Source organism: Anolis carolinensis, unplaced genomic scaffold (genome assembly GCF_035594765.1).
Source record: "Anolis carolinensis isolate JA03-04 unplaced genomic scaffold, rAnoCar3.1.pri scaffold_8, whole genome shotgun sequence".
In the NCBI taxonomy this organism is placed as follows: Eukaryota; Metazoa; Chordata; class Lepidosauria; order Squamata; family Dactyloidae; genus Anolis; species Anolis carolinensis.
The window spans coordinates 18,183,011-18,205,544 of record NW_026943819.1 but is presented as its reverse complement, the minus strand read 5'-3'; the positions used below and the strand labels follow the sequence as shown (position 1 = coordinate 18,205,544).

At 40.0% G+C, this 22,534-nt stretch overlaps 1 protein-coding gene and 1 long non-coding RNA gene across 5 annotated transcripts in view; one reads left to right on the top strand and one right to left on the bottom strand.

Moving 5' to 3' along the window:
* The window catches only part of kirrel3 (kirre like nephrin family adhesion molecule 3), a 960,216-nt gene that overhangs the window by 754,053 nt on the left and 183,629 nt on the right, over window positions 1-22,534 (top strand). For all 4 annotated transcript variants that reach the window (XM_062960868.1, XM_062960866.1, XM_062960867.1 and 1 more), the window contains one exon: window positions 19,823-19,928. In XM_062960868.1, the coding sequence (XP_062816938.1) occupies window positions 19,823-19,928 (106 nt within the window). The remainder of the gene's footprint in view (window positions 1-19,822; window positions 19,929-22,534) is intronic.
* The window catches only part of LOC134293413 (uncharacterized), a 119,343-nt gene continuing 102,667 nt past the window's right edge, over window positions 5,859-22,534 (bottom strand). The window contains exon 5 of the long non-coding RNA XR_010000382.1: window positions 5,859-7,479. This is a non-coding gene — a long non-coding RNA (uncharacterized LOC134293413). The remainder of the gene's footprint in view (window positions 7,480-22,534) is intronic.

The following is a 22,534-nucleotide window of genomic DNA, read 5'->3' as shown; positions in this document are numbered from 1 at the left end:
TATTTTGGATCCAGATTTATTTTAATTTGCAACATCTTTTGAATTTTTTGGTGGATTTCTTTCCAATAACTCTTTGCTTTATTACAGGTCCACCAACAGTGGAAAAAAGTTCCCACTTGGTCATCACATTTCCAACACTTACTTGAATTTTTTTATTGAAATTTGAAAGATTTTTTTTTTGGGGGGGGGGGTCAAATACCACCGGTAAAACATTTTGAACCAATTCTCTTTCATCTCTATTGCATAAGTAAATTTTAACCTGACGTTCCAAGCTTTTCCCCATTCTTCTAGATAAATTTGTTTGCCTAGATTTTTAGCCCATTTCACCATACCTTTCTCATAGGTCTAAACATCAGCAGTCAACTCCAGCAACATAAACCAAGCTGCTGAAAAGAGTCTGGTGGATCCTCTGATTCAATTTCAGCAGCTTGGTCCACTTGACGGCTGCTGAAGTTGGCTGCTGACATTTATGCTCATGAGAAAGGAATGATGGCCATAATCCCATGGCAAAGGTTCTTATATAATCACCCCCTTTTCACTGGCAGAATAGCCTGCCAGATCAGAAGTGCCTGGCACTTTGCATGCTGCTTTTGGCTTGGGAAGAAACTCTGCCCAGGTAAGAGTGCTCCAGGAGGCTTTCAGTTTCAGATCCAGGAATGCTGCTTTCATTTCAGAATGGGAAAATGGGTAAGAATAATCTCCCAGGGCATTTTCCCATTCCATATTGGGGTAAGAACTGCCAACACAGAAGTGGTGTGGGCATTTTCGCACACTGTTTTTGGCTGGGGCAACGTCGCTGCTTAGCATGATATTATTCCCATATTTTGCTTCTCGTCCAGCCTTGGAAGTATCCTCCTCTTTCATATTGGGAGGCCAGAAGTGGCTCTACATTGATGCCAGGTAGCATAACAAAATTAAATGGCACACAGATGTGTGGACTGAGAAATAATCAGAATTGAGGACAGAAAATCAACTTTGAGTAGAATTGGGCGATTCCTATGCCTGTTTTTTTTAAAAAATAAACTATAAGAATTTATCAAAATTCAAATTCCTTCACATGTGGGACTGAAAGAACTTGTGATTAATGCGTTGTCAAAGGCTTTCATGGCCGGGATCACAGGGTTGTTTGTATGTCTTTCGGGCTGTGTGACCATGTTCCAGAAGTATTCTCTCCTGACGTTTCGCCCACATCTATGGCAGGCATCCTCAGAGGTTGTGAGGTGTGGATAAATCCTTCTGGAATACTTCTGAACATGGTCACACAGCCCGAAAGACATACAACAAACTTGTGATTACTATGGAAAGGATAGAAATGGATTCAGCCATTCAGGCCAGTCCTTTGGCAATTAAGTCTTTAAAAGTCTGGGTTTGAAACTTTAGAGCTGGAGTTGTATTGGGTGTTGTTGTTGTTGTGTCTTCAAGTCATTTGCAATATTTGTTCAAAGGGGTTTCTTTTGTTCTTCTGAAGCTGAGAGGGTATGGATTGCCCAAGGTCACCCAGGAACTGATTTAAACCCTGGTCTTCAGTGTCATAGTCCAATGCAACACATTTCCCTATAGAAATGCTTGGACATATCTCTCCTAAGCAGAACATCCTTAGTTTATGCTTATGAAAATGCAGCTCCACATGCAGTGCTTTTGGGTTCATACCAGTGTGTTATTCTTGTGAATTCAGATGTGCAAAGTTACCATTCAGTGCAAGAATTTCAAGGGGCACAACTATGTTTAGAGTAGTGAAAACTGTTCTACCTGCCTGAAATTTAGCTATGAAAGAGGAAGAAGTGCTACAGAAGGGGGGGAAAAGAAGAATTAATGGACCTAATACAGGGCTGTAAATTGAGCCCTCAGTGACACAATGGGTTAAACCATTGTGCCAGCAGGACTGCTGACCGAAAGGTTGGTGGTACGAATCCGGGGAGTGGGGTGAGCTCCTGTCTGTCAGCTCCAGCTTCCCATGCGGGGACATGAGAGAAGCTTCCCATAGGACGGTAAAACATCTGGGTGTCCCCTGGACAACGTCCTTGCAGATGGCCAATTCCCTCACTCCAGAAGTGACTTGCAGTTTCTCAAGTCGCTCCTGACACGAAAAAAGAGCTGCGTAGTACAAACATAATTGCAAAAGGATTCAAGTCTCTGAAGTGTTCAATGCTCTCCACTTGGACAGACAATCGTGCCAGTTCTGCTTTGTCTCACATTCCTTTTTTCTTTCCAAATTTTGCAAAGATTTTATTTTTAAAACGAATGAAAATGTCCGCCCATCCCTATAGGCACACCTCTGAAAAGTGAACTTCTCCCATCTTTGCCTTTTTCTACAGCAGGCTGACAGATTCTTCCTGTTATTATTACACCTCTTTCAATCAACTGTCCATGGCAGTTAAGCCAATAAACCCATTAGAGGCTATTAATAGCAAAATTCTCCTAATGGCTGGATGGGATATTATTATTTCTTTCACAGTGTGATGTACTTAATGGTTTGGACATTTTTTTTAAGTGGTCTTGATTAGATCTCCCTCTTTTGAATTGGTCTCCACTGCCTTTGGAAATTCAGCTCACGTTTCTGGCCTCGCACTCTACAGCCATACCATAACGATACCTCAAGTTCTGTGTTGTTGTTTAATCCCAGCATTTGAAGCTGTTGTTACTGTTTGCTGGATGTGAAAAGAAAAAAAAACCCGTGCTATTATCTCATTTTATCTTGCCAGTTCTGTCAGGACATGGTAAGGAACAACCTGAGAGCCTGTTAATCTTCCGGCAGAACGCTTGGAAGTTTTAAGTGGCAAATTTTTCTGCTGCCCTTGAATTTGATCAGGCAGTTTTTAATTGGAAACCGGAAAGCAGCTGGCACGCTAATATTGAATGCCCTGCAATTGCAAATTGTTAGTAAATACAGATGCAGGAATATGCAGATGCAGCTGAAGATGTTTGGGAAGGGGGGGGGGGGGCGAGAAGGAGAAGGCCAGTCGAAATAAGAGAGCAGTAAATACCCCCCAAAAGATGAAAGGAAGGCAGACGTGTCTCATGGAGTTCTGCTCACTGCCTCTTCATAAAAGAGGCTTTATTGAGTGCATCGCTAGATTGTGCACAAATGTGTCTCCAACTGGAGCTAGTCTAAAATGAATTCTGCACTATGTGCTTGGAAGGAGAATGAGGCTAGAAAGGGAGCAATATGAGCAAAGCAGATGATTCTTTCACACAGTGCAACAAACTGAAAAAAAATACTATCTATACTATTGCCAATGCCAACATCTACAAATGTGGATTTTTTTTAAAAAAAATCAAGTGGTTTGATAATGATTAAAAGGTAAAGGTAAAGGATTTCCCCTGACGTTAATTCCAGTTGTGTTCGACTCTGGGGGTTGGTGCTCATCTTCATTTCTAAGCTGAAGAGCTGGCGTTGTCTGTAGACACCTCCAAGGTCATGTGGCCGGCATGACTGCATGGAGCACCATTACCTTCCCGCCGGAGCGGTACCTATTGATCTACTCATATTTTCATGTTTTCGAACTGCTAGCTTGGCAGGAGCTGGGGCTAACAGCGGGCGCTCATTCCGCTCCCGGGATTTGAACCTGGGACCTTTCGGTCTGCAAGTTCAGCAGCTCAGCGCTTTAACACACTGTGCCACCACCAGGGGCCCCAGTGATTTCCATAGAAAGCAGCATTTTCTGCACATAAAATAATATTGCTATAGTATACAGGATTATTACTCTCTGCAGAGAAAGGGTTGTTTCCTTTGTTGTTTTCTGTGCCAGACAAAGCATGTGCAAGTTCTGCACAGAGTAAGTCCTGTGCTGCGAATAGGCTTTAAAAACTGCAAGTTCCTTAAAGCAGGAAGAAAATTGTTAAAAATACCCTTTGCGTCTTTTAAAAAGAAACTCATTAAACAGGATTATGTCTCCATTTGGAGACCTGGGGAAGGACAACAATTCCCCCAAGACTTTACCCAGTGCACAATATAGCAAAAGAAAAATGGTATCTGAGATTTTAAATGGTTGGAAACAAAGTGACTCATGCCATAAAACCAAGATTAGAAAATGAGAAATTATTACGTGTGCTGGATGTCGATGAACTGCAACTCCCAGGTGCCCTAACCAATAGGACTAGTACTGAGAAATTTTGGGAGCCACAGTTCAGAGGATCATACGATTCCCATCTCTACCCTATAATGCTTCTCATTTCTATAATTCAAATTATAGAAAGCGTGGCTTAGTTGTAGCCATGCGGAATTCCCTTCCACTGATGTACATTTTACTTATTTTCTTTTGGGGAATTTGGGGCATGCTGTTACTATATCATTAGCACGAATGATTTCCTTTCCAAAGAAAAGTTCAAAGTGTTTCATTCACTCTGATTGGTGTCTACATTCAAAATATAATATTAAGAGCAAGGGGGAGCTCTTGCTACTCTCTTTTAATATACAAAGAGGATCCTTCTGTACATCCTAAGCCCAGCTACTGAACTATCAAACAACGGGAAGCTAGTAAAAAGAAGTGTGATTTATTCCTAACAAAGGAAGGTGATTAGCTGTTGTTGTCTAACAATGGGAGAGTGTCAAGATGCCTGAAAATGAATTAGAAGCACAGTATACCTTGGGGCTGTTATGGGAATGCCTCTCATTTATATTCAACCTGTGCCTGCCTTTATTGTAATTTGGATTGCACATTTCAAAATGAGATTAGGGTAAATTGAAAATACCTATTATTTCTCATCATAATTTTCCAGCCAAAAAGCAGATGACTGCACTCCCAACACAGAACCTTGGCTTGGCAAAATACTCTAGTGAAATTCAAGCCAAGAAAAGACATCCTATCACAAACTACTGCCGTGCCTATGTCATTGTTTGTTGTGATTTGGCATCAAGTTGATTTTGAGGATAGGTAAAGTTTTTCCCCCTGACATTGTCTAGTCGTGTCTGACTCTGGGGGCTGGTGCTCATCTCTATTTGTAAGTCGAAGAGATGACGTTGTTCATAGACACCTCCAAGGCCATGACTGCATGGAGTTCCATTACTTTCCCACCTCAGTGGTGCCTGTAGATCTACTCACATTTGCATGTTTTAGAACTGCTAGATTGGCAGAAGCTGGGGCTAACAAAGGGAGCTCACCCTGCTCCCCGGATTCGAACTGCTGACTTTTCAGACAGCAAGTTCACCAGCTCAGCGGTTTAACCCGCTGCTCCACCATGTTAAACTAAGGCTCAGTCTGTCTCAGCCAAAAGTCAGTCATGATGGGCATGGACCACCTCCAGAAGAACTCTTCTTGTTTGCCATCAAGTCAACTTTGATTTGTGGCAGCCATAGGAAAAATATACTTCCAATTTCCCTGGTCATTAAATGCCCTGCACAGAGCTTGCAACTGGGGACCATGGTTGAGTAAATACGCCTGCAGTAAATTCTTCCTCTTTTCCTATTGCCTTCAGTTTTACCAAGCATTATCTATGAAGCTATGGGGCCCTTGGTGGCCCAGTGTGTTAAAGCGCTGAGCTGCTGAACTTGCGGACCAAAAGGTCCCAGGTTCAAATCCTGGGAGCGGAATGAGTGCCCGCTGTTAGGCCCAGCTCCTACCAAGCTAGCTGTTTGAAAACATGCAAATGTGAGTAGATCAAAAGGTACCGCTCCAGTGGGAAGGTAACGGTGCTCCATGCAGTCATGCCGGCCACATGACCTTGGAGGTGTCTACAGACAATGCCGGCTCTTCGGCTTACAAATGGAGATGAGCACCAACCCCCAGAGTCAGTCACGACTGGACTTAATGTCAAGGGAAAACCTTTACCTTTTATCTATGTGTTATAGATGACGGGAGATAACACCAAGAGAGATCCTTTTGAGAGGCCAAAAGGTCCTGTTTATTATTTCAGCTGAGTCCCTGGAAGTGGAATCTCTTCCAAAAAGCAAAACCAGAGAGACGATCAAGGCATGGACTTGCCTTTTATACATTTTCAGACAAAGAACATGCTTCTACATACATCTTGTCATTAGTACATCACTTCACATGCTTACATACATGGACATAAATATGCACAATCAGCATTTTCCTATCTTAAGTACTCTTAAAAGCGTGTAGCAAGTCACAGACACCAAAAGAGAGATGCATCAAGAGGCCACTCTTGGCCTGTCAAGCTGTACTAGGAACCAATTCACTCTGGAATGTATAGGAAACTGCCCCCCCCCCCTTCTCCCAGCTTGTCCTGTCAGCTTGTGCATCCCTAAAATCTAACACAGAGAGTGTCTGATTTTTCTAGATTTCGCTGCTTCTAATGTGCATACAATATATGTCTAAATATCCATATTTTTCAGTTCCTCATCATATGAAGCATTGCCTATGGCCAACCACTATTCCTTATTCTTTCTGTTCCATCATACTTCCCTTTAGGAACTTCACCAACACCACTAGCTGGTGTTCCCTATCTCTGTCTTTTAAACATGATCTCCAGGCTTCAGAGACTGGTGAAACTGTATAATTATCTGGTTAATATTAATGAGAAACAGGTGGCTTATTGGCCACTGAAAAGACAGCTTATTCTCCATCTAACCTTGAGAAATATTAGAAAGGAAGATCGTTCTCTGTTAGATCATGCTGTAGACCAGTGGTTCTCAACCTGTGGTGTTTAGGCCTACAATTCCCAGAAATCCCAACCAGTTTACCAGTTATTGGGATTTCTGGGAGTTGAAGGCCAAAACATCTGGGGACTCACAGGTTAAGAACCACTGCTGTAGGTACTCATAAGAAAGAACAAGAATCTGCCATTAGCAAGAAATAACAAATCAGTGCGAACTGTATTTATGTAGTTACCAAATGCTGAGATGCTGAAACCTTCCCTCTCTGACAGTTTTTTAAAGTCTGGCTTTGAATTCCTAGGTATTCACCAATTTTGTGTTTTTTTCTCAGCATCCTTTCATGAAATATACATGACAGATATGCATAACATAGATTAGCTGTACCTCTTCAATTTAAATAATGCAAATGAACAAGAATTTTGTATTACTTAGTTTTTAAAGAATTGCAAACTTTGTGATGGAAAGACCCCGAGGCTTTTTTTTAAAAAACTGAATGCAAGAGCAAATAAATAGACAAGCTTTCTCATCCTTAGATTGAAGTTTACTTTTCCGCAAACATGCATAGAATCGAGCTGTTAGGTGAGTAGTGTGTGATCTAGTCGTAAAGGGCAAATCTCTATTATTAGCGTACTGCTTGTCTTTAATTTCTAACCTCTTTTTTCTTTCACACACGGTCTTCAGGGCAGTTTACAAAATCCATAAAAACAATGAGAGTATAGCAATAGCAGCAACAAAATCAATCGACAATCTAACAGTTAAAACCGAGAAAAACACTTACTAGTAAATGAACGTCAGCAGTCTGGGAAACAAAGAATATGTTGGCCTGGCATATAAACCACACTATAAGCAGTGAGTTGGGGAGGAAATGTTCTTCTAAACTTCTATTTGCCAAATGCCTGGTGAACAGTATGGATTTCTCCTGCTACCTAAAGATAACAAAGACAACAAACATAAGAGTGATAAACGGATCTGGGAAGAGTTCCTTAATAGCCTATAGCTGCTGAAGTAGAAGTATCCACCCACACATCACTCTCTATATATCTATACACATAATAAAAATAAGATATGTATGTGTGTGTGTGTGGCTAGGGTGTCCACTTACACAGACAGGCCCCCACTTCCACAAATAGCTATAGCTCCCACCAATGCACCAATGGTCCTCCCTCCAATGACATTGCTGGTTATAGTGAGCACCAACAACATGTCCAAGAGTCTTGCCAATGTCCTCCACAAACACCATACTGCCCACCGCCCACGTGAAGGATTTCATTCAAAGACAATTTAATTGTTTATGATTTGTTTTTATTGCTGAGTTTTATATCGCTTATTGCCTGGGCATGGCCCCATGTAAGCTGCCCCAAGTCCCCTCGGGGAGATGGGGCGGGGTATAAAAATAAAATTATTATTTTATTGTATGACACAGCAAACAAGATAGACATGCTGGATTTCATATCACAAAATCATAAGTCGATACTTCCCAAGCGTTTAGGACTATGTGATGTATTTTCGGATGATGCGCGCAGATCCCAGTAAGGTAGCCTTTTGCAATTGACAGATCGTAATTTTGTCAATGTCTATTGTTTCCAAATGCCAACTGAGATCTTTTGGCATGGCACCCAGTGTGCCCATCACCACCGGGACCACCTCTACTGGTTTCTGCCAGAGTCTTTGAAGTTCAATCTTGAGGTCCTGATAGCGGCTGATTTTTTCCTGTTGTTTTTCGTCAATGCGACTGTCACCTGGGATGGCAACATCAATGATCCAAACCTTTTTCTTTTCCACAACTGTGATGTCTGGTGTGTTGTGTTCCAGAATTTTGTCAGTCTGGATTCAGAAGTCCCACAGTATCTTTGCATGTTCATTTTCCAATACTTTTGCAGGTTTGTGATCCCACCAGTTCTTTGCTGCTGGAAGGTGGTACTTGAGGCATAAGTTCCAATGAATTTGTAGTCTGTCTGTGCGATTTTCTTACAGCAGCTGAGGATATGATCCATGGTTTCGTCGGTTTCCTTGCACAGTCTGCATTTTGGGTCATCAGCTGATTTTTCGATCTTGGCCTTAATTGCCTTTGTTCTGATGGCTTGCTCCTGGGCTGCAAGAATCAGGCCTTCTGTCTCCTTCTTCAGTGTCCCATTTGTGAGCCATAGCCAGGTCTTCTCCTTATCAGCTTTTCCTTCAGTTTTGTCAAGGAACTTTCCATGCAATGTTTTATATTATTATTATTATTATTATTATTATTATTATTATTATTATTATTATTATCCAAGATTTTCTGTTTTTCCACCACCACAGACATCCCAGTGTACCTTTCTCTCTCCATTGGTGTGGAATTTGCATGATCCCACCCACTGCCTCTCCCATAACCCTTTCCTATCGCACACAGCAAACAGAGGAATTTATCAGAAGATGAACATACTAGAGAGGTTTGCGGAAAATTCACAATTTATAGGAGTTGTAGACCTGCAATCTAAGAACACTCTGAACTCCACCAACGATCGACCTGGAACAAATTTGGCACACAAAGCCCCTATGATCAAATATAAATATATATACTGGAGGTCTTTGGAGGGATTTAAAGGAGTTGTAGTTCACCTACATCCAGAGTGCACTATGGTCCCAAACAATTATGGATCTGGACCAACCTTGGCACACATACCTGGCATACTGAAATTTGATTACTGGAAGGGTTTTGAATGAACTGACCTTCCTTTCTGGGAGTTATAGTTCACTCACAACCAAACTGTGACCTCCACCAATGATAGACCTGGACCAAACTTGGCACACAGAACCCCCATGACTAACTCAACCTACTGGAGATGTTTGAGGGGACTGACTCATCATAGTAGGAGCTGTAGTTTACACTACAGCCAGAGAGCACAGAGGGGCCGGGATGTTGCAATAAATCACTCTGGTCATGAGTTCGAGACCAGCCCGTGGCGGGGTGAGCACCCGTCAATTAAAAGTAAAAAATAACCCCTGCTCGTTGCTGACCTAGCAACCCGAAAAATAGTTGCATCTATCAAGTAGGAAATAAGATACCACTTATAAAAGTGGGGAGGCAAGTTTAACTAATTTATGATGTTGGAATGAGGAAGTGCCATCAGTGGATGATGAAGCAGCTGCTCCCCCCTGTGGCCAGAATCGAACATCCCCTCAAGAGAAGGTTAAATTGCCTCTGCGTCTGTCTCTGTCTCGGTTCTATGTGTAGTTGGGCATTGAATGTTTGCCCTATATGTATATAATGTGATCCGCCCTGAGTCCCCTGCAGGGTGAGAAGGGCGGAATATAAATACTGTAAATAAATATATAAACCCTACCGATGATGCAACTAGAGCAAACTTGCCCAACATAACAAACTTTAAGTACTGATGGAGTTTTTTGAGGTCAAACTAGCATAATTTCAGTTGTAGTTCACTCATAAACTGATATATTTTGTACAATTTAAATTTTACTTTTTCAAATTACCTGGGCAATGCCGGGTACCCAAGCTAGTACTTCTATATATGTAAACCTCACTCAGCATGAATTTATTTTAATGCATTGAGTTGTTGGGTACTTTTAAATCTGAATAAAAATTTCAGAATATTAAGGGTTACTGATTTGGTTAGGGTTGTTTAGGATTAAAGTTTCGAACACATTTATATATGCCTTGTCCAAGCACCAGTTTCTAAAAGGTAGCTACTAGCTTCCATGTCAGGGGGCAGCGATCCATGGTGATTTTAGCCCCCCAATCTATATATATAAAAGGGTAATGAAATTTCGGCCTAGGACAAAACAACAAAACTACACATCCCAGAAACACTAAACCTGGCAGCACAACCCCTCATCCATGCCTCTACGTTCATACAACAAAAAGCTCCAGCTATTCCAGAAAAAGACCAGGCTTTGAGACTGCCAGGCTATTCACTGCTATTCCACCTGGCCAACAAAGGATTCCAATAAGCCACAGCAACGCGTGGCTGGGCAAAGCTAGTCTTTTTATATCTGACATATATTAAAATGCAAATCCAGATCATAGCACATTGTCATGCTATAATCACATCAACCAGTCTTTGTTTTGAGCTTGTTTGGGACCAGTGAAAGTTTCCAAAGCATTTTTGAAAGTCAGTGAACACAAAACACATGACAGTGATTCAAACCCATTTATGTCTTTATTACAAATTTGGAAGAAGGAAGGATAAAGAAGATTTCAATTCTCAGTTCATAGCCCAGTCTCACTCAAAATCATTCACTGTACACTACAAGATCCTCCATTATTTGATAGCCATCCTTCCCTGCTCATCCACCAACTATTTGCCCTGCTTTTCCTTTCTTTTGTGCCAAATATATCTTAGAACCTTGTCATTGTTTCAGAAGAAAAAACAGTCTGGAGGCTTGAAAGCTGAAAGGTCCTTGATAGCAATAAAGATTTGGCAGAGATGTTTAGACTGATGAAAGAAAATAAGCCATTTTCAAATTATCAGATGCCCCCTAAACCATTGCAGAGTTCAATGTTAAATGGAAACAGTTCAAAGCAATAGACTTCATCTTCTTAAATGAGATTTGCAGCCACTCTCCATTATGGTGTGAAACATTGTGTACTCATTAAATACAGTGTATTTTAGCCAGTATATTTTTATCCGTGATAGTGATAGACGCCCAGATGTTTTGATGTTTTTACCATCCTTGTGGAAGGCTTCTCTCATGTCCCCGCATAGAGCTGGAGCTGACAAAGGGAGCTCATCCACACACTCCCTGTGTCAGTCCTTGGATGGTGTAGGACACAAAGGTAGGCTCACACAACTGGTGCCATGGAAACTTTATTGAATCCGCCTTGCCAAGATGATCACAAAACTTATACTGCCCCTCTTCTGCTAGTTCCCCGGTATATCAAGTTGCTTCTTCCCTCCCCCTCTCATGTTTCTTATTCCGCATTCACACCTCCCCATCAACTGTCCTCTACCATGTTTGAAAACCAGAGCAGGACATAAATCAGTCTTCCCAGCCAAATGGTCTTCTTCATCCGGTTCTTTTCCCCCCTTTGCTCTGGTTGGATGTTAAAAGTCAGTTTGGAGAATACTGATATTTTTGCATCCTGATACCCTGGGTTGGATTCGATCCGGCAACCTTCAGGTCAGCAACCCAACCTTCAAGTCATCAGTCTTGCCAGCACAAAGGACTACGGAAGTTATAGTGCAAATGTTGTGGAATTTCGTTTGGACGCGGGTGAAGAAAGCAGACTGACAGCAGAAGTTGTCTTCAAGATAGTTTACTTTTGGCCAAGAGCAGGTGACAATGTTAGCTAATGCCCAGAAAACGCAATGCCACCCCTTGCCTGTAGTGGCTTTTCAATTTATACAATTTTACAGAGCATGCGCAGAAGCTAACTGACAATGGAATTTGCTGACTATTACAAAGTAAAGTTCTAAAGTACATACTGATATAGAAAAATTCCATATGAATGTACATTATACAATTATACATTGTATAATGTACATTCATGTGGAATTGTTCTAAACCAGGACTTTAGAACTTTACTTTTTGGACTAAGCTTCCATAAACATTAATATTGGCCATACCAGCTGAGAAGTCCTGGGAGTTGCAGTCAAAAATGTTACAGTAGAGTCTCACTTATCCAACACTCACTTGTCCAACATTCTGGATTATCCAACGCATTTTTGTAGTCAATGTTTTCAATACATCGTGATATTTTGGTGCTAAATTCGTAAATATAGTAATTACTACATAACATTACTGCATATTGAACTACTTTTTCTGTCAAATTTGTTGTATAACATGATGTTTTGGTGCTTAATTTGTAAAATCATAACCTAATTTGATGTTTAAAAGGCTTTTCTTTAATCCCTCCTTATTATCCAACATATTCGCTTATCCAACATTCTGCCGGCCCGTTTATGTTGGATAAGTGAAACTCTACTGTATTTTTCAATGCTCTGGCCCACAAAGGGAATGCTACTTTGAATTGCCTGCTTTGGACCCCTTGGTGCCTGCAATCACAATATCTAATAGGATGTTGATTTGTAAAAAGGTTCAGATAGCAAACGAAGATTAGGAGCTACATTGTTTTCAAAGGTACATGCATAAAAATGGAAACTGGATAGAGGTGACATCCAAGGACCTCAAAAGCTGTTATGCCATCAAGGATGATACGCTTTCAGGAAACAAGATCCTCTTTGTTCTCAGTAATGATTCCCAAATTCATCATCATTGACAGACATGCAGTAGGAAGTCTCTGTCCAAATAGATATAAACAAAGCTTTCACACAGTGTTTTCTTTGGCCAAGAGAATGAAATTCCCTATTGGTGATTTCAAGCTCTTTTGCTTCAGACTACAACACTCTGCTGAGCAATTCAAAGTCAGATTGCCCATTTTCCCTGTAACATAAACTAAGCTTTTGTTCCAGCTGTTGCTCAATTCAGACACAGGGTTTGCGTAGGAGAGAGGTTCCTTGCCTTTGAGATTCTCAGCATGGATCAGATCAAGACCAATGCTTACGTGTACATAGCAACTTTCCCCAACTTTAAGAAAGCCAAGAAGTCTGTTGTGGTTTCATACTGTCATGAGACATCAGATTATGGGACCAAGGCCCAGCATTTTATTTATTTATTTATTTATTTATTTGCAGTATTTATATTCTGCCCTTCTCACCCAGAAGGGGACTCAGGGCGGATCACGTTATGTACATACAGGGCAAACATTCAATGCCCATCAACACATCAAACTGAGAGAGAGACAACAGACAGACAGACGCAGAGGCAATTTAACCTTCTCCTGAGGTGATGTTCGATTCTGGCAACAGAAGGGAGCAGCTGCTTCATCATCCACTCTGACGGCACTTCCTCATTCCAGGTCATAAATTAGTTAAACTTGCCTCCCCACTTTTATAAGTGGTACCTTATTTCCTACTTGATAGATGCAACTATCTTTCGGGTTGCTAGGTCAGCAACGAGCAGGGGCTATATTTTAATTTTAATTGACGGGTGCTCACCCGCCACGGGCTGGCCTCATGACCTCGAACTCATGACCTCATGGTCAGAGTGATTTATTGCAGCAGCTGTTTACCAGCCTGCGCCACAGCCCGGCCCCAGAAAAGCATTGCTTTTCTTCCTTACTGTTCTGTACATCGAACTTTTCCCAGACTCCATTCTTTTTTTTCCACCTAGCTCCTGCATCCCCTTGCCTTATTATGGCCCCAGTCTGGGAAATATATGTTGCTATGTCCCCTTGGGGTCTGCTATGATTCCTCGAATTGATGTCATCTTCAGAATGGAAACATGGAGGGGTTTTGCTGTGTATTTTGCTTTTGTTGCTTTGGGAGTTGGCTGTTTATGTTGACCTGCCCACCAGCAGGGCACTCAGATGACATCTCAGTTGGTATGAGAGAGGTGCCAAATGGAGCATAATGGAGCAGCCGCCTCCAGCAATTGTGTCAGCCAGAACACAATCGGGAAATGGAGCCAATCTGGCTTAGGCAGCAGAGAGAGAGAACAGATCTGTTCAATGACAAGAGCCTCCTGTTTCAATTTCTGTGTGACAACTTAATTTGCCACACAAGAATTAACCCTCTCTACACTGACTGCATGGGCCTGTTTTCCTTTCTTTTCCTTTCTTTTTTTAAACAACTGTCCAAACATGTCATAATTGATTTACAAATGGAGGAAGCCCCCTTGATGGTTTCTTGCCTATTAAGACTCCTTATTAGCAAAAATATTGGTGCGGATTTTTGACACCAGGAATATTCTATAGCTAATGAATGCATATTTTTCCATCAGTGGTGGCGGCGCAGTGTGTTAAAGCGCTGAGTTGCTAAACTTGCAGACCGAAAGGTCCCGGGTTCAAATCCCGGGAGCGGAATGAGCGCCCACTGTTAGTCCCACCTTCTGCCAAGCTAGCAGTTCGAAAACATGCAAATGTGAGTAGATCAATAGCTACCGCTCCAGCGGGAAGGTAACGGCGCTCCATGCAGTCATGCCGGCCACATTTTTGGTCTGCATCTCCCAGAAATCCCAGTTTACTGAGCCTCCAGTGGCTCAGTGTGTCAAAGCGCTGAGCTGCTTAACTTGCAGACCAAAAGGTCCCAGGTTCAAATCCGAGTGAGCACCCGCTGTTAGCTCTAGCTCCTGCCAACCTAGCAGTTCGAAAACATGCAAATGTGAGTAGATCAATAGCTACCGCTCCAGTGGGAAGGTAACGGCGCTCCATGCAGTCATGCCGGCCACATGACCTTGGAGGTGTCTACGGACAACGCCAGCTCTTCGGCTTAGAAATGGAGATGAGCACCAACCCCCAGAGTCGGTCACGAATGGACCTTTACCTTTTAAATATTTGCTAGATCCAGATGCAAGTCCTAGTCTACACAATTGGTAACAGAATTGGCAAATCTGCTGGTGGCTTTCATACCTCAGATGAAAAGTGTGACATTTATGTATTTGAGAAAGAAAACTCCCTGAGCAAGGAGATGACTAAGCCAGAACTAACCATGCTGGCAGAAAAGTCTCATTCTGAAGTCTAAAACAGTAACTTTTAGAACCGATGTCCCTGCCACACAGTTTTCAAACTATAGGAAGCATTTTATATTGAGAAATTTTGTATCATTCTCTATGCCTCCTGTGACATGGTACAGTCCAAGCATTGGCATTGTCTTGAATAGATGTGCTATCAAAGGCTTTCATGGCCGGAATCACTGGGTTGCTGTGAGTTTTCCAGGCTGTATGGCCATGTTCCAGAAGCATTCTCTCCTCTCCTAAAATCAGGACAGTAAATAAAGAACTGCACTCAAAAAACAGGGGAATCCCAGACTGGAAACAATCAGGGCCAGCTAACACCTCCTAACAAAGTATTCCCCCAGGCAGGAAGCAACCAGGCTTTGAAGCTGCAAAGCTATTCAATGCTAATTAAGTTGGCCAGTTGCAAAATTCACACTTGTCTCCAACAGGAAAGAGTTCTTTCTCCCACGCTGGACATTCCACAGATATATAAACCCCACTTGCCTAATTTCCAACAGACCTCACAACCTCTGAAGATGTGGACAAAACACTATTATTATTATTATTATTATTATTATTATTATTATTATTATTATTATTTAATACATTTATATCCCGCCCTTCTCACCCTGAAGGGGACTCAGAGCAGCTTACAAATTAAATTTACATACAATATTATATTATTAGCATAGCACAATATTGGCAATAAATTACTATATTGTACTATATCAATATGTTGTAATATTATTATTAACATCAGGAGAGAATGCTACTGGAACATGGCCATACAGTCCAGAAAACTCACAGCAACTCTGTCTGGATAGATTTTTCCAATATTGTTCCAACCAAAGATATGTAAGAATAGGAGTGTGTGTGTGTGTTATTTTTAAAATAATTAATAACTTATGGCATCAAGGTTCTCCAATTCCAATGTTATTTTAGAGGTTTACTTTTTTTTTCTCAGACATAACAAACGTGTTTGCTGTTTTGAATTATGTATATTAAATTCCTGAAACATATAAAAAGTTGACTATACCCAATCAACTCAGATAGATCAACAAAGAAAAGGCCAAAAAGGAGAAGAAGAAAAGCATGTATAATATCTAAAAAACTTCAAACCTGAACTAGACTAACTATACAAAACTCATTGACTAATTACAAACTATCAAATATACTTTTACCAATTCATTTGAGCTCTGGTACAAAGCGTAATTCACCTTATTGTCACCTCAACACATACACAACAAAACAGAAGAACTTGAACCTGTGATTTTCATCAACGTAAAGCAAATTCCCGTAACACTAGAAGTAATTAAGAGCAACTCTTGTATTGCAGTAAGGAGTGAAGCTATCTATCTTTAAAATATATTTAGTAGCATAGCATAGTTCCATCTTTGCTGTACAAAGGAATCAATTTCAAGTAACTAATTATTTATAACTTGTTATGACCAAGGTACATGGCTGCATGCATAGATATTGGTTTCCAAATTCTCCATGTACAACAAGTGATTTTAGTTAATGCTCACGGCAGGGTTAATATGAGTTCTGCTGTTGACGGCATGCTTTTTTCCTTGTAGCTTTGTAGCAGATGCTAACAATAATACACCTTTAATACGTTTGATACCACACAATGACAACACAGGTAGTGGCAAACTAATATTCACAAGATTTAATTTTAAAAACAATCTTCCCACTTCTTGTCCTCTAAACAATAACAGAGAACTAGATAGTCCCTTTTCAGCTGTATAGGCCAGTGATGGCCAACCTATGACACGCGTGTCAGCACTGACACGCTAGCCATTTTTGCTGACACGCTGCCGCATGCAGATTGATTGGATGACTATGTCTTTTGTGGCCAAATTTGGTGTGATTTGGTCCAGTGGTTTTGTTGTTTACTCCATGGGAATTATGCACATTACATTTATATATATATATATATATACTAGCTGTGCCCGGCCACGCGTTGCTGTGGCAAAGTATGGTGGTATGGGAAATAAAGTATCTTATATTATCTGCTTAGAACTGGATTATATGAGGTCCCTTCTACACAGCTGTATAAAATGCACACTGAAGTGGATTATATGGCAGTGTGGAGTCAAGATAATCCAGTGCAAAGCAGATAATATAAGATTATAAATGGGTTATATAGCTGTGTGTAAGGGCCTTGAGTCTGCACTGCCATATAATCCAGTGCAAATCTGATAATCTGTATTTTATAGGCAGTGTGGAAGAGGCCTAAGTGAGGCCTAACTCTGCCTGTCCCCTGGGCTGAGTGGGTTGCTAGGAGACCAAGTGGGCGGAGCTTAGCCTTCTAACTGGCAGAATTTGGCTAAAAACAATTATTCCTCTCCTTCTATTTATGACTTTATTTTTCTTTTCTTTTTATTGTATGAACGTAGAGGCATGGATGAGGGGTTGTGCTGCCAAGTTTAGTGTTTCTGGGATGTGTAGTTTTGTTGTTTTGTCCTAGGCCAAAATTTCATTACCCTTTTTTATATATAGATACACACACACACACACACACCGTATATCCTCGAGTATAAGCCGAGGAACCTAACTTTACCACAAAAAACTGGGAAAACATTGACTCAAGTATAAGCCGAGAGTGGTAAATTTCAGAAATAAAAATAGATACCAATAAAATTACATTAATTGAGGCATCGGTAGGTTAACTGTTTCTGAATATTTACATCAAGCTCAAATTTAAGATAAAACTGTCCAACTCTGATCAAATCATTATTCTCATCTTCTTCAATGTAAATGTGCTATGTATCCTTTTAGTAATAATAGAGTAAATTAATGCATGTAATAATAATAATAATAATAAATACAGGAAAATAATATGTCTAATAATAAATAGAGTAAAATAATAAATGTAATAATAATAATAAGATCAGAGTGAAATAATAAATGTATTAATAATAATAAAAAATAGAGCAAAATAAATGTAATACAGTAGAGTCTCACTTATCCAACATTCGCTTATCCAACACATTTTTGTAGTCAGTGTTTTCAATACATCAAGATATTTTGGTGCTAAATTCGTAAATACAGTAATTACAACATAACAATACTGTGTATTGAACTACTTTTTCTGTCAAATTTGTTGTATAACATGATGTTTTGGTGCTTAATTTGTAAAATCATAACCTAATTTGATGTTTAATAGGCTTTTCCTTAACCCCTCCTTATTATCCAACATATTCGCTTATCCAACATTCTGCCGGCCCGTTTATGTTGGATAAGTGAGGCTCTACTGTAATAGCAACAATAAAAGATAAAAATAATAAATGTAATAATACCAATAATAATAGAGTAAAATAATAAATGTACCATATATTCTCGAATATAAACTGACCCAAATATAAGCCAACCAGGACCCTCACCCGAGTATAAGCCGAGGGGGGCTTTTTCAGTCTTAAAAAAAGGGCTGAAAAACTAGGCTTATACTCGAGTATATACAGTATATATATAGAGAGAGATTATTATATCATTCTATTATTATTGTAGTATATTATCATATTATTATTATTATTATTATTATTATTATTATTATTATTATTATTATATTATTCATTATTCATGACTACATTGAAACTAGAATAGAGAGAAATGAGCCTGGAAACTGCAAGAGGTACCATAGATTGTTGTACATGGAAATAATGGTATTAAATAGTTTTTGATTTATTAAATACAGTTATATATTACAATTATACATTTTTGTTATTTAAACTATACATATTGCGAAATTATGGGGTTTTTTCTCAAGTCATGCAAGTTTTTTTTTGGTGAATTTTGACACACCAAGCGCAAAAGCTTGCCCATCATTGGTATAGGCAGTTGTGACCCTTTCCCTATGGTATTGAGGGTGTGCATATTGGGATTTTCCATGTTCATGTGGATGCTTCTTTTGTGCCAGATCTATATAGCAGTGTCTGAAACTGAATCAGGGAATCTGAATGATTCCTGCACAGAACTGGGCATTAAAATGATATTTAATGGACATTCTTGCATAAAATCCCTCTCTTGCAGTCTGACATGGTACAGTCCAGGAAGAAATACTAGTACAGTAGAGTCTCACTTATCCAACATAAACGGGCTGGCAGAATGTTGGATAAGCGAATATGTTGGATAATAAGGAGGCATTAAGGAAAAGCTTATTAAACATCAAATTAGGTTATGATTTTACAAAAGAAACACCAAAACATCATGTTAGACAATAAATTCGGCAGAAAAAGTAGTTCAATACGCAGTAATGCTATGTAGTAATTACTGTATTTATGAATTTAGCACCAAAATCTTATGATATATTGAACACATTTACAAAAATGCATTGGATAATCCAGAACGTTGGATAAGTGAGTGTTGGATAAGAGAGACTCTACTGTATTTGTATAACATCTCTTACACTGCAAAGAGAATGTGTTGCAGTCTTTAGCCTGTGGAGTTAACAGTTTGGGTCAAAAAGGCCTTTGTGTATTTGAGACAGAGCCGTACAGCAGCAAAATGACCTTCTGAAAGTCACTTGGGAAAGAAATTGCACAACAAGAAATAATTGCTCCCAGACTGGCTCTGCCCTTAAAGCCATCATTCTCTGAGAAAAAAAGGGGAATGTTGCATTGGAGACGCTGCATTTCCGGCACTTTGAGGTCAAATAGGTGTGCTTGGCACACAACCATCCATCACAGCAAAAGAACAACAAATGGAAGCACCACTGGAGAGAGATGCAATTCCAGGCATAGAGGTGTGATCGCTAATAGATTGGCCATTGTCTCTTTATAGATCCTCCTCTCGTCAATCTGTCAGTGGAACCTCAACCTGTCCTTGAAGACAACACAGTAAAGTTTCATTGCTCTGCAAAAGCCAACCCTGCTGTCACTCAGTACAGGTAAGCGCCTCCTTAACTTCCATGTAACTTCCAATGTTTTACTTCCACTGATGTTACTATATGGAATCTCTTCATTTATTTGAATCAATCCATTATGAGGAACCAACTCAGCAATTCTCTAGATGGAGACGTGTATTTTGAACAGATGTTTGTGATGCAGAACTCTGCCCAATGACATGAACAGCAAAGAAACTTAAGTCATAAGACATGATAGCATTGAATGGGATTTATCAGTGTGTAGATTGGGAAGGCAACCAAGCCGAGAATAAGATGGCAACTATATGGCAAATTAATTACAATAATAACGAATTTATAGGCAGAACATTGAGATCAATTAAAAGTAGAGGGAAAAGGTTAGTGGAGGATTTGTATACAGTAGATGGAGACCCTGTAGAACAAAAAGAAATTCAGAATTGGATAGGATCAGGGAATTGGATTCAAAGCTGGGCTATAAGACAGGAAATTTTTAGACTGAGGGGAAAAAATTAGAGAACAGGACAGTCCATTTGAGAAGGTAATTAGGAAATGTCTGAGAGAGGAAAAGAGGGTAGCAGGAGATCTGTACGAACAAATTATAACGGTAAAAGAAGAAATAATAGAGGAAATTTTCCAAACATGGAGAATGGACATGGAAATTGAGAGGGAAGATATACAAAGGGAAATAAGTAATATAGCAAAAGAAAAGTACAATGTATTAAGGGAAGCAAGAAGGAAAATGTTACAAAAATGGTACAGAACTCCTGCACAACTTTCACGTTTTTTACCAGGGATGAAAGATAGGTGTTGGCACGGTTGTGAATAAAGAGGGGTGTTTAATCATATGATATGGGAGTGCGATCGGGTGCAAGAAATCAATAGAATGCTAAATCTACAAATAGTAATAGTTAATAGAAATGTACTACATGCAAGGATAACAGAAGTGAAAAATATACAAAAATAAAAAATGATTGACAAATTAATATGTGCACAAATTGTTTTAGTGAGGGGTTGGAAAGATAAAACAAAATGGACTCTGACAAATTGGTATAAGTATATAGTTGATATGTTAAATGTAGAAATCACAAATTGCAAATGGAATAATATAGATAAAACTGAAAATATTGCAATAATCAAGGGGATATGGGAACCAGTTAAGAACTATTTAGAGAACGTACTAAGATGTGGAGTGGAAAAATTAAGATTGAGATTGATATTTCAAATGTAACTTCTGTAGTTTGTTGTATAAAGTGTATGTACAAGGAGGGGAGGGTGGGAGTGGGATAAAACAATAAAACAACAATAAAAACAAATTTAAAAAAAAGGGAAGGCAACCAAGCTGTCTGAGAGGTTGCTTAGTTTTTCCAAAAAAGAAGTGAAACAGGAATAACTAGTAAAATGGGTTTACCCTCCCACACATCTAGTTCTAGCCCAAGGTATATGCCTAAACATAATAGCACATGTTAATATTTTAAAAGTACTGGGCTGGATATAGACAATCACTCCATAATCCAGCAATGTCCTGCTCTCCACTTATCAGCAAAGCAATGGAGAGACTGTAGACTCCTGACTCTAGCCACTGCCTCACCTTGCAATAGTTCTCTAAATATTACAAACAAATGTAAGGTACTGTTTTGGCTGCAGATGAGCAGTTAGCATCTCAAAGCATCTAAGGACCCTCTGGTGGCCTAGGGGATAAAAGCCTTGTGACTTGAAGGTTGGGTTGCTGACCTGAAGGCTGCCAGGTTCGAATCTCACCTGGGGAGAGCGCGGATGAGCTCCCTCTATCAGCTCCAGCTCCATGCGGCGACATGAGAGAAGCCTCCCACAAGGATGGTAAAACATCAAAACATCCAGGCGTCCCCTGGGCAACGTCCTTGCAGATGGCCAATTCTCTCACTCCAGAAGCAACTCAGGTTGCTCCTGACACGAACAAAAAAATCTAAATGCTGTCATTGTTGCCTCTTTACCAGAACTGACCTGCAATTCTAGCTGAGCTCCTGCAACAATGAGACAAAGCTTATATTTATGTTCATGCAGTTAGGCAGCAATTGCACAAGGCTGCCTCGTTGGAGAATTTCAGAATTATGCTACCAAATGTAGATCAATGCATGTTGTGCGATAAATGCCAGTGCGTAATGCAGGCACAATGGCACCACATGTATAACTCTGCTTCTACAGTAGAATAAACTGTTTCATCTCATATAAAAATGTCTAACTGCTGTTATAATGGATCCCATGCTTGCAAATGGCAGGGATAGAATTCCAATCCTGATGAACCCAATACCAAAAAGTTATGCTTTTTCTAGATATCATTTGAAAGTCAGGTCCCTATCAAAGCAAGTACACCTTGACTACAATACAGTCTTCTGTGTTCTGTCCCCAAGGCTGAGCAGATGAATCCAACAACAGGATTGCCTCTAGGAAATCCTTTGTGTTGAAAATGTAGTTATATGGCAATAGGCATCAATTGTCTCAGTGCATTTTGTGCATTTTGCCCAAGCTGACACTGTCACACACGCTGCCGTTTCTTCCCAATCCAGCATGCAACAGATGTTTAGAGAGTCCTGGCAGTGAACTCGTGAAACCATCTGCTTGGGGATGCCTTTGACACAACACAGGCATGAATG